Here is a 17,751-nt window from a genome sequence, read left to right on the forward strand (position 1 = left end):
TTGACCTGTCTACTCAAATGAGAGAGAAGTGACAGAATTAGGCCACAGAGTTAAAAAGCATATTTGGGAGCCTGGGGTAATGACAGATAAGAATAAGATGGCTATCAAAGGATTAAGAAAGACCCGTATAAAGAAAGCTTATAAAAACTTATAAAGCTCTTGAATATAGCGCTTTTTAAAAAAAATCTTCATGACAGTGTAGCAAACATTAAAGATGAAATATATCCTATTTAAAATAATCAGCCCCTGAATCAACACTTGATTCATTTATTCATTTTTTGTCCTCAGACTTAGCACAGCTACAATTCTATCTACACTAAATTTTGTGAAACTTAAGACAAACCTCTTTCATAATTTTACATTTTCATTTCAACATAAATTCTAAAATAAATGGGGGAAGGTAGTAGGACTTTAAGTTCTTTTTTTTAAGTAGATTTACTTTACCAGGGACTTTTCAGGACCAATAGTCACTCCTATTTGTATTCTTACTTCCCATAAGGAACAACTGTTATTTATGCAAAGGCAGAGGTGTTGATTTAAAGATTTGTTTGAAGTTTATTTTAGTAAAAAGAAAGCCAGAGAGTCAATATTGTTTATGTCAAAAACGTCTTTATTTTAATTGCAAAAAACGATTAATCTTACTACAATAGTGGAAGAGTTATATTTTTTCTTAAAACAGTAAACACATCTTAAGTAGTAACTCATAAAGTGTGTATTAAACAGGCCCACCAGCCCACACAACAAAATATGAACATTGGTTAATAATATGAAAAAATACCTAATAAATTATTAAGAAAACAAGGCTTTAGAATGTTAGCTCCTCACATTCCACATAGAACTTCCAATGCTCATCCATTATATGGCATGGGAGAAATTCCTGATCGCTGATTAACAGTATTTCATTTATTTGAAGATAATGTGGGATGCTTTTCATTGACCCTTTGGAAGTTCCTGTTTGAAGAAGAGTCAACAAATTAAAAACTGTCTTTTAAAAAATAAGATTTAAAGATGATACAAACAGATGGAGAGATATACCATGTTCTTGGATTGGAAGAATCAACACTGTGAAAATGACTATACTACCCAAAGCAATCTACAGATTCAATGCAATCCCTATCAAACTACCAATGGCATTTTTCACAGAATTAGAACAAAAAATTTCACAATTTGTATGGAAACACAAAAGACCCCGAACAGCCAAAGCAATCTTGAGAAAGAAAAATGGAGCTGGAGGAATCAGGCTCCCCGACTTCAGACTATACTACACAGTTACAGTAATCAAGACAGTATGGTCCAGGCACAAAAACAGAAATATAGAGCAATGGAACAGGATAGAAAACCCAGAGACAAACCCATGCACGTATGGTCACCTTATTTTTGATAAAGGAGGCAAGAATATACAGTGGAGAAAAGACAGCCTCTTCAGTAAGTGGTGCTGGGAAAACTGGAGAGCTACATGTAAAAGAATGAAATTAGAACACTCCCTAACACCATACACAAAAATAAACTCAAAATGGATTAAAGACCTAAATGTAAGGCCAGACACTATCAAACTTAGAGGAAAACACAGGCAGAACACTCTATGACATAAATCACAGCAAGATCCTTTTTGACCCACCTCCTAGAGAAATGGAAATAAAAACAGAAATAAACAAATGGGACCTAATGAAACTTAAAAGCTTTTGCACAGCAAAGGAAACCATAAAAAAGATGAAAAGGCAACCATCAGAACGGGAGAAAATATTTGCAAACGAAGGAACTGACAAAAGCTTAATCTCCAATATTTACAAGCAGCTCATGCAGCTCAATATCAACAAACAAACAACCCAATACAAAAATGGGCAGAAGACCTAAATAGATATTTCTCCAAAGAAGATATACAGATTGCCAACAAACACATGAAAGGATGCTCAACATCACTAATCATTAGAGAAATGCAAATCAAAATTACAATGAGGTATCACCTCACACTGGTCAGAATGGCCATCAAAAAATCTACAAACAATAAATGCTGGAGAGGGTGTGGAGAAAAGGGAACCCTCTTACACTGTTGGTGGGAATGTAAATTGATACAGTCATTATGGAGAACAGTATGGAAGTTCCTTAAAAAACTAAAGATAGAACTACTATACAACCCAGCAATCCCACTACTGGGCATATACCCTGAGAAAACCATAATTCAAAAAGAGTCATGTACCACAATGTTCATTGCAGCTCTATTTACAATAGCCAGGACATGGAAGCAACCTAAGTGTCCACGGACAGATGAATGGATAAAGAAGATGTGGCACATATACATATAATGGAATATTACTCAGCCATAAAAGGAAATGAAATTGAGTTATTTGTAGTGAGGTGGATGGACCTAGAGTCTGTCACACAAAGTAAGTCAGAACGAGAAAAACAAATACTGTATGTTAACATATATATATGGAATCTAAAAAAAAAAAGGTTATGAAGAACCTAGAGGCAGGACAGGAATAAAGACGCAGATGTAGAGAATGGACTTGAGGACACGGGGAGGGGGAAGGGTGAGCTGGGAAGAAGTGAGAGATTAGCATGGACTTATATACACTACCAAATGTAAAACAGATAGCTAGTGGGAAGCAGCCGCATAGCACAGGGAGATCAGCTCAGTGCTTTGTGACCACCTAGAGGGGTGGGATAGGGAGGGTGGGAGCGAGACGGAGGAGGGAGGAGATATGGGGATATATGTATGGCTGATTCACTTTGTTATAAAGTAGAAACAAACATCCCATCGTAGAGCAATTATACTCTAATAAAGATGTTAAAAAAAATAAATTTTTAAAAAGGTAAAAAATAAGATTTAAATTTACTTATTACGAACCCTAGACCCTAGTCAAGTCTATGAGCACATATAACAGGTTTTCTGACCAGGTCATTCTTCACTCACTCCATTTTCTATACCCAAGATAAAGCTGTAAATCAGCACTGACCTATCTTGGAAGAAAGAAGCCTGTTTGCAGTCTAAAACACCAAGGCAAAAAATGGATAACTGAAGCTTCTGAAGGTAGTTATACAAAGCCCCTCTGTGCCTCAATTTCCAATAAATTGAGAATAAAACAGTTGTAAAGATTAAATGAGATACTGCATGTGAAATGCCTGTCTACTGCCTAATACAGAGCAACCACTCAATAAATAGTAGCTGCTATTATTATAGCAGGTAGTTATTACTAAAAAGAGTGTTAGGCTGGAAGATGGATGATCAATTTTCTAGGTCACACAAACTTGGTTGTGATCTCAAGCAAGTTATATGGCTTATCTAGATTTCCATCGCCTCTGAGAGGTGAGAGAGTTGATGATCAGCAGGGTCCCTTTTAGCTCTGCCAGTTTAAGAGCCAATGATACTAAAACTGGCTTCTTTAAGCTCCCTGACAGTCTCAGAGATTCCTTTCTTGGAGACTGGCTATATGAGCTATACGTCATTCAAATAGTTGAATCTTATTCCAAGGTTAGCACCAACATGCTATCTGTGTGACCTCAGCCAGACAGTTTCAGATAGACGTATGTATAGTCCAAGTGCTTTGTTCATAATTCTAAGCAGTACAAATGTTTACACAGTTACACATCTGCATGGATATCTGGCGCTCCTGATAAAGTACCCATTTATCCTTCTAATGGTGATCCCACCCTAATTTGCCTCTGGAGGACCATCCCTTTCCCCACACTTGGTCCATGTGCTTCTGGTGGAATTGTTCTGAACTGTGTGGCTGAACCACACTGACTCCATTTTCTCAGCTCCATCTTAGGTCTGCAGTCCTATCCCTTCCCTTTCTGCATGACTGTACTTTAGCCTACTCACAAGGAATGTGCCCAAGCCAGCTTTTACCTTTGTCTTCATCTGATATGAAAACTGGAAGAATGCCTTTGCTGACGCAGATAGTTAATAGTTCTCTATCAGCTTACCCTTGTCTTCAACTGATATGAAAACTGGAAGAATGCCTTTTGCTGATGCAGGTAGTTAACAGTCATGAGACCCCTCAGGGAAGGGCAGGGAGGAAAAACAGGGGTTCCTGTCAGTGTGGACCAACCACACTTCTCCCAAGTGGTCAGATTCTCTTTTTAGCTTTGGTCCCTTTAAATCCTCCTTACCCTTTTCAGAGGCAGAGTCGGGCTAGGAATGCTTCTGGATCAACTCTGCCTGATCCTTCCTACCCGTATGTAAGTTACCCACAATAAACTTCACAATTACCCTTTATGGAGTTGCCTGCTTAGTTTTTTGGTCTGAAAGTTCTTGCTCAGTTCAGGGGATATAATTCACTATCTCTTCCTTCCAACATTCATCTCCTGATTTGTTTAGATCTAGGCCAATCACTGAACAGGCATTGATCCAGGGTAAGAACACGACCCATTCGGAGTGAAGTTACATGCAATAAGATCTTTGTTTCGCCTTCTGGGAAACAGTCACATCCAAATTCTTTTCCTCTGGACTTGAATCTGGAAGCATGTAGCTCTGGAATGATGAGAGGAGAGGCTGCTACCATGGAGCTGAGAAATGGAAAGCAAGAAAAACTGGGTGCTCAGTCATGCTCTGTGAACACTGGCTTAAGCCTGAAGAACCTACTCCTGGTCTTTCATGTACATGAGTCAATAAAATTCCTTTTTATGGGGGGTGTAAGCCAGTTTGATTTGGGTTTTAAACTGTTACTTACAACCCAAAGAATTTAAACTGTTTTACACATGGTCCATATGTAAACAAAATAATCCCCTCATTGGCAGGTTTGTTTTATAGACTATCTGAAGCAAGGTACCTCACAAAAGTTGGGAGTGGAGAGCATTCATCCTTCAGGAAAAGCCCATGGAAATAAGGCTTTAAATATTAATTTAAATTAATTTTGCTAATATTAGCTTAGTTTCATCAGAGCAAGGATGGGCCTGTATGCACAAAAACCCTATTCTCTTTCCAGTGAATGGGGCTTGCCTTAAAAGTCACAGACCCAAACATGGGCACTTGTAAGAGATGGCCAAGAGCACCTGAATAGCTTCATCTTGTTTGTAACCAGAAATTATCACCATAGGGCTCACATAGAGAAGGTCACCAACAAAAGTGCAGAATGATAAGCAGTAGCTCCACAGGAAGCAACCTGCCCATCTTCCCAATTGACATGCTGGAAACAGAGTGGCCCAAACTTGGGATGCTGAGATGATATAACAAAAGTGTTTGAAAAACAGCATTTTCAGATGGACATCTGTTAACCTATTAACCCACAGAAGTGGAGTTTGGAGTTTTCAATAAAGTAATGCTAATGTTAAACCTTTTTTTCCTTTTGCCTTACCATTCCCATCATTCACCTTTGTCAAATGATAAAATAACACCTATGTGAAAGTTTTCTGTAAAATTGTAAAGTGTTATTCAATACCGCTTTGCACTCTAAACTAGCTTTGCTTGGAGCTGATCTGGCTCTCTCTCTCCCTTACGTGCTGTAATAAATTAAGATAAAGGGACCATTTTAGGCCCACCTTCTTCTTTTTTTTAAGCAGGGCTGACTTTATCACTAAAGTCAGTAGGGTGTGATGGCCTTGATTTATAACTTTCTCAACAGGTTAGCCATGATATATCCACAAAAGTTATTCGGTTGATATTCTGTCTAGTGGCTATTCACATGGCTTCTCTTTCAAAGGAACAGAGGTCATGGCAGCCAAAATCCCACCCCCAGATCCACTTAATTTCGCCGTCAGCATAATACACTCCTGACTTTCCTGTAATCTGCAGGACTTTAGGAAAACTGCAAGTGGCTCTGTGGTAACAGAAGGAGCCACTTCCTGGGTAAGCCCATGGACATGAAATTCTGGGGACATACATATCACACCACAAAACTCAGTATTAAGAACATCCCCCAGTTTCTCACAGAATAGCCTCTTTTCCATAATTATCAGACTGGAAGAAACAAAGACCATTCCTTACAAAACACCTGTTCTCATCTCCTTTACCTCTCATCTTCTGCTGCCTTTTCTTTCTCCTCTACCACCTCTTCCGCAACAGGAATCTCTGAACTCCATCTGCCACTGCATTCCCACCCGTTTCATTCCAGCCCATGCTACCAGGATCCGGCACCTTTGGCTGACCACAACTTCTAGACTCCAGATTTCTTTGTTGTTATCCACAATTCCCAATATATTGGGATGGGGTGGGCAACAAAACAAAAAGCACATTCATACAGAAAACTGAGCTAAACAGGGTAATCCTCATATAAGAAAATGTAAGAATACAGCAAACTGATTTCAAATTTATGATCCCAGTTTGAATTGTGTTAAGTAACTATACAATTGCTACGTTATCTTATTACATAATAGTACAAGCTTCAAATTTATTTGAATCATTCCAGGCAAATAACATTCAGGAAAGTTAAAGACGAAGAACTTCACTAGCTTTTCTTCCTTTTTTGAAGTTGAGTAAACCTTTTCTCCATGTCTACATATGGAAAGCATACCTGAAAGCATCAATGCCAGTATGTAATAGTTTTAAAACTCTTTGCTTTTTCTTTTCATAAAAAATTAAACATACATGCAGTGTACTACAGCTACTTAAAATAAGTAAAAATATATTGTGGTTTGTATTATCAATCTTCTGAGAAATAAGTAATAACCTGTTACTACAGCAGCTGAGAACACAGTTCTAGAATTGAGATTCTCTTCTGTGGGCCCTAGTCTGGGCTCACTCTGCATGTCTCCTGCTTTCAGGGCTTTTAGAACTGTTTTCAGTGTTTTATTTTTGTATATACTCTAAATTTGGTCCGAAGGTATGGTTTTCCTGCAATCCTCTCCCTGCCCCAACTCCCCTGCTGCCCAGGTAACCAACGATAACAACCCAGGGTATATCATATCCTTCTATAGCTTGTTTCTGTGCTCTAATAGTCATATCACACATTTGTCCATCACTTTTCAATACTTTAATCCTTGTACAACCATGTGAGACAAGAAAGGGAAAGAATCCAAGTAGTTAGGAAACTGAGATTTAGATTTTTTTTGATTTAATAATTCATTTATAGTACTCAATATACTGTTACTTAACAGGAACTTAATAGGTTGCACAAAATACAGGCACTTAAATATAAAAGAACAGTGAACTAAAGTTTCCTCACCAATGCAGTCTATACTCTTACTACAATACTTGCTACTCCCACCAAGCTTTGGGCCAGTTAGCATAGCAACAAATAAAGGGACTGCAGGAAGCACACACTTAAAAGACGTGTTTCCAAATTGGAAGCTCCCAAACACTGGAGTTTTGCTTCCACTCTAGCCCTGACTGTCATGCTGGAGGTAGGTAGCTAAGAGGGAATGAAGCAGCAAGATTCAGATATTGGATGTAAAACGTTTAAATTTAATATACTTTATAGGAAATGATTTTACTTTGGGTCCATTAGTAAATTGTTACTGTTCCATGGAAAGATCTTAGAAAAACTAAGCTGTTGTGATCTGCAGCAATATGAACTGACAGGTACGGCACTGTAATACCAGGAGCAAACACACACATAGTCTTAAGCAGTCTGACAATATCAACTATTCATTTTTCCAGTCCTCACCGTGGGGAGGATTAAGTGGACTAGTGCTCGGAAGTTCAGTTCTGCTTAAGGGGCCAGACACCTGTGGCTCTGGAGCCTCAAAGAAACAAAGAGGAATAGGAGGATTTAAAAAAGAAGTTCTGTCACTGAAAGAATTTTTGTGAATGAGGTAAAGAGAAATTAGAACCCTGAGAGATAGTAACTTAATCCGTTATTTGGTCAAATAATTACCATCTTCTTTGCAATGATAACTAAGGACATCTACTTGTAGCTTTGTGACAAAGAATTTTTCCATCAGAACTGTGAAAACCACCAATTCACCCCATTAGAAGGTAGGAGCCCATCTCCCTTTAATTTTCACTTTTACTTGGGGTAGATTCCCTAGGCAAAGTCAGTGCCCTCTGAGATCTAGAAATAAAATTTCTAAACCGTAGCACATTTAGCAGCCCAGTACAACTAGGAAGATGGCCATTTAATCGGACATTTGTCTTTTCTTGTTGTCCCTAAGCCCCAACAGGAAATGCACAGCTAAGGAACTAAGGAACCATTCTGCTTATGGACAAGGTAGGGAGAAATAAATCTCCCTCAAGTAATATCACCAGACTTTAGATATTCTGCACAAGTCTGCTTAAAATGAATTGATAGATTCATTAGTAGGCAAAAGAATGGGCTCATGCAACTATTCATGTTATCCAGTGGCCAAAACCGGCACTTCAAAATGACATACTAGTTAGGTTAAAAATAATTTAACTTTTACTGTTCTTTTTCCTCTGTTTTTGGGGGGTTTTTTTACAGTAAAAGAGAACCTTTAATGTATGTCATGAAAACGTCTTTTATACCAGATTTCAATGACCACTAAAAATTCAATAAATAATGTGAGATAAAATAATTTTTAGACGAAGTAGAGAGGGTTTATGAATGAAGGAAATTCTAAAGGATATAACACGGGAAGGAAACTTGTCCTAGATGGAAAGTTTGAGAAGTGAAATAGAACGGAGAGCAAATAAAGTAGTAAATATGTAGATAAATCCAAATGAACATTGACACTTAAAAACAATACACAATACAAATACTACATATGATAATACACAATTATGTAAGGCTGATGAATTTTTTTTAAACATCTTTATTGGAGCATAATTGCTTTAAAATGGTGTGTTAGTTTCTGCTGTATAACAAAGTGAATCAGTATACATATATCCCCATAACTCCTCCCTCTTGCATCTTCCTCCCTCCCACCCTCCCTAGCCCACCCCTCTAGGTGGAAACAAAGCACCAGGCTGATCTCCCTGTGCTATGCAGCTGCTTCCCACTAGCTATCTATTTTACATTTGGTAGTGTATATATGTCCATGCCACTCTCTCACTTCGTCCCAGCTTCCCCTTCCCCTTCCCTGTGTCCTCAAGTCCATTCCCTACGTCTGCGTCTTTATTCCTGTCCTGCCCCTAGGTTCTTCGGAACCATTTTTTCTTTTTTAGATTCCATACATTTGTGTTAGCATACGGTATTTGTTTTTCTCTTTCTGACTTACTTCACTCTGTATGACAGTCTCTAGGTCCATCCACCTCACTACAAATAACTCAATTTCGTTTCTTTTCCTCTGTTTTTGAAAAAAATTCCCTTAAAATATCAAAAGCAAAAATAATCAGATTCATTATTTTAACTGATGGTTCACTTCTGACACATCCCTAACCCATCTTACTCCTCTGGTTCTCAGTTTTATCATCTGTAAAACAGGTCCGAGACTAGCTGATCTATTAGGTTCACTTCTAACTTGAAAATTATTGAACTCAGACTTCCAGAACTTGTGCTTACAAACTAAGCATTCCAAATTTCATTACGATTATGGAATGAAACATCACTTGCTCTAGTTACAAATGAAAATGAACATACTTATGTATACATTCTCATCCTGAATCAGAAATATAATTCCAATCAAAGGCAAAATGATTAAGAATAATTTTAATGAATTGTAAAAATACATCTGCTCTAGTTATGATGGGGGAAAAATTCTACTATGGCTATTTAAATACAAAGTTCAGGGACTTTCCTGGTGGCGCAGTGGTTAAGAATCCACCTGCCAATGCAGGGGACACGGGTTCAAGCCCTGGTCCGGGAAGATCCCACATGCCACAGAGCAACTAAGCCCATGTGCCACAACTATTGAGCCTGTGCTCTAGAGCCCACGAGCCTCAACTACTGAGCCCACACACCGCAACTACTGAAGCCTGCGTGCCTAGAGCCCATGCTCCGCAACAAGAGAAGCCACTGCAATAGAAGCCCGCGCACCACCATGAAGAGTAGCCCCCGCTCGCTGCAACTAGAGAAAGCCCATGTGCAGCAACGAAGGCCCAATGCAGCCAAAGAAAAAAAAATAAAGTTCAGTGTCTTCTGATAAATGAAGGATCCTAAAGGATAAATATGGTGATAGAGTATTACATGATTGGATATCTAAAACTAAATTAATAATTTTGCACAGATTTACATTGATAATATCAAAAGCCATCTGTGAAACTGTACTGGCATCAAGAAACAGACTTGATTATTATACTTAGAAGTTTAAAACTATTTAGGCCCTCATTGTTCAGGGGAAAATTGAAATTAATAGGTGGTTCTTTAAGCTGAATTGGATTTGAGATACTTGATTTTATATGTAAAGTGTTCAGGTTTTCTGTGTCTCTGTCGTACAGACGTGAACCTTGGAGTTCTACTAAAAAGAAGCTCCTAAATGTCCTAATGTATGTAAAATAATCTGGCAGGGGGTCTGGCACATGGCAAATGCTCAACAGGTAATTTGTTTTCTTCTCTTTCCTCCCCTACCAGTAGATATAAAATACCAGGATGAAAAAAAATACGATTAAAATAATGAAAAAGGATCAGGAGTTTAAACAGGAGCTGAAATAAACACCCTGTGCTCTGTTATCAGGCACCCATCTTCCTTGGCTGTTTAAGAAGTTCTTAACCACATAAAACAGAAGCACCTGTGAATGTTTGTGTTCTATTACATATACTTTTACAGAGAAATGAAGCACAATAACAGCACTGAAATGAAGAAAACTCTTTCTTTAAAGTCATTTATTCACAACAGATTATAAGTAGGTCAAAGACCGTTTTCATTAAAAACAAAAAAAGTCTGTTTTTTCCCTGAAAAAGCATATTCTATTTCAAATGAACAAGTGATGTTAGATCTTCCTGAGAGCAAATTATAAATTATATAATCAGAGTGCATTAAATGATAGCCTGGGAAAAGAAAGGCCTCAGGAGATACTCTTTTTTTGTTTGTTTGCTTTGCTTAGATGAATACATTCAAGCTTCATGTGTTTTGAGTGTCTTGGTACTATGGTGACAGGGGACATAAACATATAAAACTGGCTTTCCAGGTAGATAATGAAATGTGATCTATATTAACAGAATGTTTTTCTAAAGAACTTTGTGAAAAATATGTCAATATTTTTATACATAATGTTCACATTATGTAATAGAAGTTTTGGGAATGTTCATTTTTCCCATTCCAATATATACTGAAATATTGATGAAGATTCCCTCAATAACACAAAGGAGGAACTACAGACAAGTAGGCAGAGCGGAGAGAGGCTTGGGACGAAGCTGTGAAATTTTAAGGGAAAATGCATCATAGACTCACTCCATTTTAAAGCTTATAAAGGACTTTAGAGATAGATACTTCAGGGATTTCATCAACATTTCGTGAACAGAACTTCATTTTTAAAGATTAGCATTGGTATGTTTAGAATCTTTCATTAGAAACAACATATATCCTCAAATGTGTTAATATACCACATTTTAACATCCTGGAGTCTATCAATACATTGCCTCAAGTTGCCAGGTTAACTAGTTTTTGTGTAGAACTCAAATAAATAAAAAGCTCTTCCATTATCTCTGACTTACTGAAGCAAGTCATTTTATCACTTATCTTCATGATTCATGATTTTCTTGATACCATGAATCTAAAATGATATGTAGAAGTAAACTGGATGAGGGGAAAGGAGAAATAGTTCTCTTTGAAATTTCTGGTTCAGAAAAATGTGGAGGGCCATCATTCTTTTTTCTTTTTTTTTGAAGTATAGTTGATTTACAATGTTGTGTTAGTTTCTGGTATACAGCAAAGTGATTCAGTTATACATATATATATTCTTTTTCATCTTCTTTTCCATTATGGTTTATTAAAGGATACTGAATATAGTTCCCCATGCTATACAGTAGGACATTGTTGTTTATCTATTTTACATATAGCAGTTTGTATCTGCTAGTCCCAAACTCCTAATTCATCCCTCCCCCACCACCCCCTTTCCCCTTTGGTAACCATAAGTTTGTTCCCTGTCTGTTAGTCTGTTTCTGTTTCACAAATAAGTTCATCTGTGTCATATTTTACATTCTACATATAAGTGATATCAGGTGGCACATGTCTTTCTCTTTCTGACTTACTTCACTTAGTATGATAATCTCTAGGTCGATTCATGTTGCCGCAAAGGGCATTATTTCATTCTTTTTTATGGCTGAGTAGTAATTATGTATATATACTACATCTTCTTTATCCATTCATCTGTTGCCGATGGACACTTAGGTTGCTTCCATGTCTTGGCTATTGTAAATAGTGCTGCTGTGAACATAGGGGTGCATGTATCTTTTCGGATTATAGCTTTGTCCAGATGTATGCCCAGGAATGGGATTGCTGGATCATATGGCAACTCTATTTTTAGTTTTTTAAGGTATCTCCATACTGTTCTCCATAGTGGCTGCACCAATTTACATTCTCACCAACAGTGTAGGAGGGTTCCCTTTTTCCCACACCTCTCCAGCATTTGTTATTTGTAAACTTTTTAATGATGGTCATTCTGACAGGTGTGAGGTGATACTTCATTGTGGTTTTGATTTGCATTTCTCTAATAATTAGCGACATTGAGCATCTTTTCATGTGCCTATTGGCCATCAGTATGTCTTCTTTGGTGAAATGTCTATTTAGGTCTCTGTCCAGTTTTTGATTGGGTTGTTTGTTTTTTTGTTGTTGAGTTGTATGAGCTGTTTGTGTATTTTGGAAATTAAGCCTGAAGGGCCATCACTCTTATACCTCACAGTTAGACAGAAAATTCAGATAAGGGAGATTAATTCAGATAAAGGAGACAGTATTAACTAACCAAAATCCCATTTACCATTTGTTGAATTCTTCACCACAAATTCTGTTATAGCCTGTGAGATCTAGGAATGTCCACCTATGAGGACCGTCAACTGTAAGTAAATTCAGTTTTAAAATAAGCAGTCCTTTGGATCATGTTCATGTTTCCATTCACTCATTCATTTATTCAATGAACATTTTACTTGGAAGCTACTATATGCCAGGCATTGGGAATATAATAGGAAGCAAGAGCCCACAAAAATCTCTCTGAACTCAAAGATCTTCTCAGTCTATCGGGGGTTAAGATTAGATAATCAGCAATTATTTATAATATAGAGTGATATACATAAGATTTAACCATCTATTTACACAGTAGTATGCTAGAAACTATACAGTTAAAAACTTAAATAAAACTGAAAGTTTCTCTCTTTCTCTTTTTTTCACCTTGTCCAAATTTCATTTTTTCCAACAGTTATTTGCTTGGTTCCTGTACTAGGTCATCTAAACAAGGAATGTCTGAAAGTGAAAGGGAGTGGTACTAATAATTTTTCTGGATTAGGGACTGCCCTGGTCAAATGGGGATACATGGTCATCCTAGTTATGGGAAATGTAAATATCTCTTCCTAGTCCACTATTTCCAAAAAACAGTATTCTGAAGAGTGTGATCATCAAAAAGCATAAGAGAACAGATATGTTCATGATCTGAAGTAGGCTAATTAAATCCATGTGGACATGTTTTTCCTTTAGACTATGGTCTCTATGATGTCAGAGCCACAACTTCCATTACCACATTTTGATATGCAGAAGAGGGGAAAAGATTCTCTCCAGAATGCTTTGCTTGTAATAAGGTTAGAGACTTTACATTTTTCTAACTTACCAGGTCTTTGGATTTCTGTCAGGTACCACAAAACCAGGTACAAAAGAATCCTAACTCAAAGATGCTCAAACAAAACTTCAACAGCAGCCTACGGATGCCTGCAGGGACCTGTCTATAGATTCCTAGGTCCAGATCAAGGTAGCAAGATGCTGGTTGGCATACTGGCGCCTCCACAGTTCTCAAATTAGCACTAACATTTTCTGAAATATCTAAAGGAAAGAAAATTCAGGATTTCTGGACAGAAATTAGTAACAAGAAACTGTTTATACTGCAGGCAACAGAAGCAGCAATTCAGAACCCATTTTTTATTTCATGCTCATTTAGCAGAGGAACTGTGAGCCCTCTGAGGAAGAAGACGCATGGCTGGGGTTGGAAATACGTGCCTGGAGCTAGAAAATCTGAGGAGCAGATATGCTTTCTGATATGAGGAAGAACCTATATTTCTGCTTTGACTCTTAAGGATAGAAACTAGGAGAAAGGGTTTGCTTGACTTTCCTTCAAGTGTGTGTGTGCGCACGTGCACGAGGCAGAGAGACGAGAGGGACAAGAGAGACAGAGAGACAGAGGGCTTGAGTGTACAAGCACAAAAGTGGGTGTGCTTTGGAATCAAAGTGAAGGGCTGAATATTAAGAATTTTCAAATTATTACCTGCATAAGAAATCAGATACCACTAGTCATTCAAAGTCAACAGTCAGGCTGGCTGCATAAGAATCACTTTCCTAAAAACTCAGGTTCCTTGGCCTATCTCTAAGATTAGATTAGGTAAGGAACCAAAGACCATGAATTACTACAACTCCTTCCAGTTTCGTAAGCTCTTTAACTTCCCCACAATTGTTTTATTTTATGTGTTTCCCCAAAATGATGAAAAATACTTTTGAGGCTATCCTTAGAAAACAGGGGAAAATGCATCTTATTCTGAAGCCAGTTTTTGAGACAAAGGTTAGAGTGACTTCAGTATAAACTTAGGAAAGTACTTTGAATTACTGGGATTTGTTGTAAGGAAAGGAGTAACCCTGGGAAACCCCTGGTTAGAGGCTTGTGATAGTAATCCTGTTTGGTTCTTGACTCTGGTTGTCACAGAATTATCATTTTTTGTTTTGTACCCCCTCTCCTCATATATTGTCCCCAACTGGTCTAAGACAGGGAAACTGGGGGAAAAAGAGGGTGCACTGCAGCAGAGAAGGGTGATATAACATTAGTTATGTCTGCTTTTCATAAATGTGTACCGCCCTTTCCAATAACTTCAAAATCGGCTGCTGACTGGTGAAGACCACATTCTCTTCAGTTTTCTGAAGGTTTATTAGTGTACCCTAACAAGCAAAGACTTAATTCTAGTATCTAGGATCTATTTTTAGAAAATATGGAAAACTAACCAAATCATGCCTGCAGGAAGGAAAAAAATACCATTTTTCCCTTTTACATGACACTTAAAAAAAATCTACCTAAAGTAAGCACATCACAGATTCCGAGAAAGGAATTGTGAGAGAAGGTGTCATTCTTCTAGAATTTAAGTTAAACGGTGTTTAAACGGAGTGCTGTAAACAAACAAACAGAAAATAACAAGTTTTGGTGGAGATGTGGGGAAACTGGAACCCTTGTACATTGCTGGTAGGAATGTAAAATGATTCAGTTGCTGTGGAAAACAGTAATGGCTGTTCCCTCAAAAGTTAAACATATAATAACTATATAATATAGCAATTCCACTCCTTGGTATACACCCAAAAGAACTGAAAACAGGTATCCAAACAAATATACGTATATATCTGTTAATGGCAGCACTATGTCCAACAGCCAGAAAGTGGAAACCCAAATGTCCATCAAAGGATGAATAAATAAGTAAACTGTGGTTTATATATATATGTAATGGAAGCCATAAAAAGGAATGAAGTACTATTACAATGTAGATAATCCTTAAAAGCATTATGCTAAGTGAAAGGTGCCATACACAAAAGGTCATATATTGAAGGATTCCATTTATATAATATATTCAGACTAGGCAAATCCATGCAGACAGGAAGCAGACTGGTAGTGCTCAGGGACTAGAGAGAGTGGGGAATGGGAAGTAACTGCTGAATGGGAAGTAACTGCTGAATGGGTATGGGTTTCTTTTTGGGGTGATGAAACTGTTTTGGAACTACACAGAGCTGGTGGTTGTAAAACACTGTCAATGTACTAAATGCCACTGAATTGTTCACTTTAAAATGTTTATTTGAATATCATGTGAATTTAACCTGAATGGAAAAAAAAAAAGACAAGTGCAATGCCTTCTCAGCAGATGTGGGTGTGTTTTCCCCACAACTAAGAAACAGGTGTTGGTCTGCACATACCTGGAAGACAAGGTTGATGTTGCTGAGGTACCAAGTTTGGGTCTGGAGGCAAGGGTAATTCCTCAGAAATATACTTTAAAAGTTCCTTCCCCTGGTATGTTACCTGCACATAATTAAACACAGAACTTCAAAATCATATATTTTATCAGAAGCAAATACAGCTTTCTCCTGCAAATTGTAACTCCAGTAAAGTATTGATTGTTGTACATTATGTACTGGAAAACTAGCCCACAGCCAAATCTGGGCTGCCATCTTTTTGTAAATAAAGTTTTACTAGAACACAGTGATTCCCATTCATTTACTTAACATCTATGGCTGCTTTTATGCTACAGCAGGATGGAGTAGTTTTGACAGAGACCATATGCTCACAAAGCCTGAAATATGTATTATCTGGCCCTTTACAGAAAAAATTGCTGATCCCTGATATGTACCATTAATTCTCTCATATGTTCACTTATTCAACAAATATTAATCCAGCACCTGCTACTTTATAACTTTAAAAAATTAATGTTGCATTAATAAAATTAAGTCATAAAAGTAAAATGGTACTTTTCTAGAAATCAGATACACAGCTGGTTACATTAACTGCATTTTAGGTCTATACATCAAAGTTTTTTTGTTTTTCTTGGTTTGTTTTTGAACTTAGTTATTGTGTATCAGCCCAAAAGGTCAGAGCTTAGAAATATGTACATACAAATGGGCTGGACTGAGGTAGACTGGCAAACACCTGCCAGAAATGTTCTGAGTCCAAGGGTCTTTGCGTCCTCCGGACCTAGTTCTAGAGCAGTCTAATAGTATACTCCCAGAAGCTAGGTTCACTATGGTTAAACCAGCAAGTCTCAACTTGGACATCCCTTCCTCCAGGATGCCTTCCTATAACTGCTAAGCTCAAGTAATGACCCTCCTCTAGGATCCCATAAAGTCTCTGCTCATATTTCTGTCAAGGCACTTATCCCACTTAAAGGAAATTATGTATTAATGTGTCCGTTTCCATTGAACTATAGGCTCCTTGAAGAAGGATCTGTATAATATTAATTTTTATTCTCTAGCTCTTCATATAGTGCCTGACAATACTAAGAAAAAGCTCTTAAGTCCCAGCTCTTAAGCAAAATTCTTAAATTCTCTGAGCCTGAGTTTGTGCATCTGTTAAATGAGTATCTCCAGATTTTTAAGTTGGGAGGAGTAAAGGAGATAATATATATGATAATATATACTTTTGGCATGCTGTCTAGCACACCCTGAGTGCTCAGTAAATGCTTGTTACTGAACAGAGCGAGGAAGGCCTAAGGAATACAGAATGGTTAGGCAGACTTTTAGCTCAATCCTATGACTAAACAAAGCTTGGTAATGTTAATGGAACAGACCTGGCCTACTCAGTATGCTAAACCCTCCTCACTTGCCAGGGAAAAAGAGCGGTGAGGCCACTGAATGCCACCTGTCATTTCTCCAAACAACTGACAGTTAACAACAATGGATTTTGAACATTTATCCAAAAACAGCAGAATATACATTCTTTTCAAGTGCACATGGAACATTTTCCAGGACAGATCACATACTAGGCAACAAAACAAATCTCAATAAATTTAAGAAGACTAAAATCATATCAAGCATCTTTTCCAACCACAACACTATGTGACTAGAAATCAACTACAAGAAAAAAAACTGCAAAATATCCTCACAAACACGTGGAGGCTAAACAATATGCTACTAAACAACCAAAAATTCACTGAAGAAAGCAAAGAAGAAAAAAAAATACCTAGAGACAAATGAAAACAAAATCATGATGATCCAAAATCTATGGGATGCAGCAAAAGCAGTTGTAACAGGGAAGTTTATAGTGACACAAGCTTACCTCAGGAAACAAGAAAAAATCTCAAATAAATGACCTAATCT

At 37.4% G+C, this 17,751-nt stretch overlaps 1 protein-coding gene across 1 annotated transcript in view; it reads right to left on the bottom strand.

The window, feature by feature from the left end:
• Nucleotides 1-589: 589 nt before the first annotated feature.
• Nucleotides 590-17,751, bottom strand: part of ANKRD31 (ankyrin repeat domain 31) — a 129,702-nt gene continuing 112,540 nt past the window's right edge. Inside the window, 3 exon segments of the mRNA XM_060146123.1 lie at nt 590-951; nt 13,099-13,170; nt 15,859-15,961. Of these exon segments, the coding sequence (XP_060002106.1) occupies nt 806-951; nt 13,099-13,170; nt 15,859-15,961 (321 nt within the window). The 3' untranslated portion in view covers nt 590-805.

The sequence above is a fragment of the Lagenorhynchus albirostris genome, chromosome 3, assembly GCF_949774975.1.
Source record: "Lagenorhynchus albirostris chromosome 3, mLagAlb1.1, whole genome shotgun sequence".
NCBI classification, from domain to species: Eukaryota; Metazoa; Chordata; class Mammalia; order Artiodactyla; family Delphinidae; genus Lagenorhynchus; species Lagenorhynchus albirostris.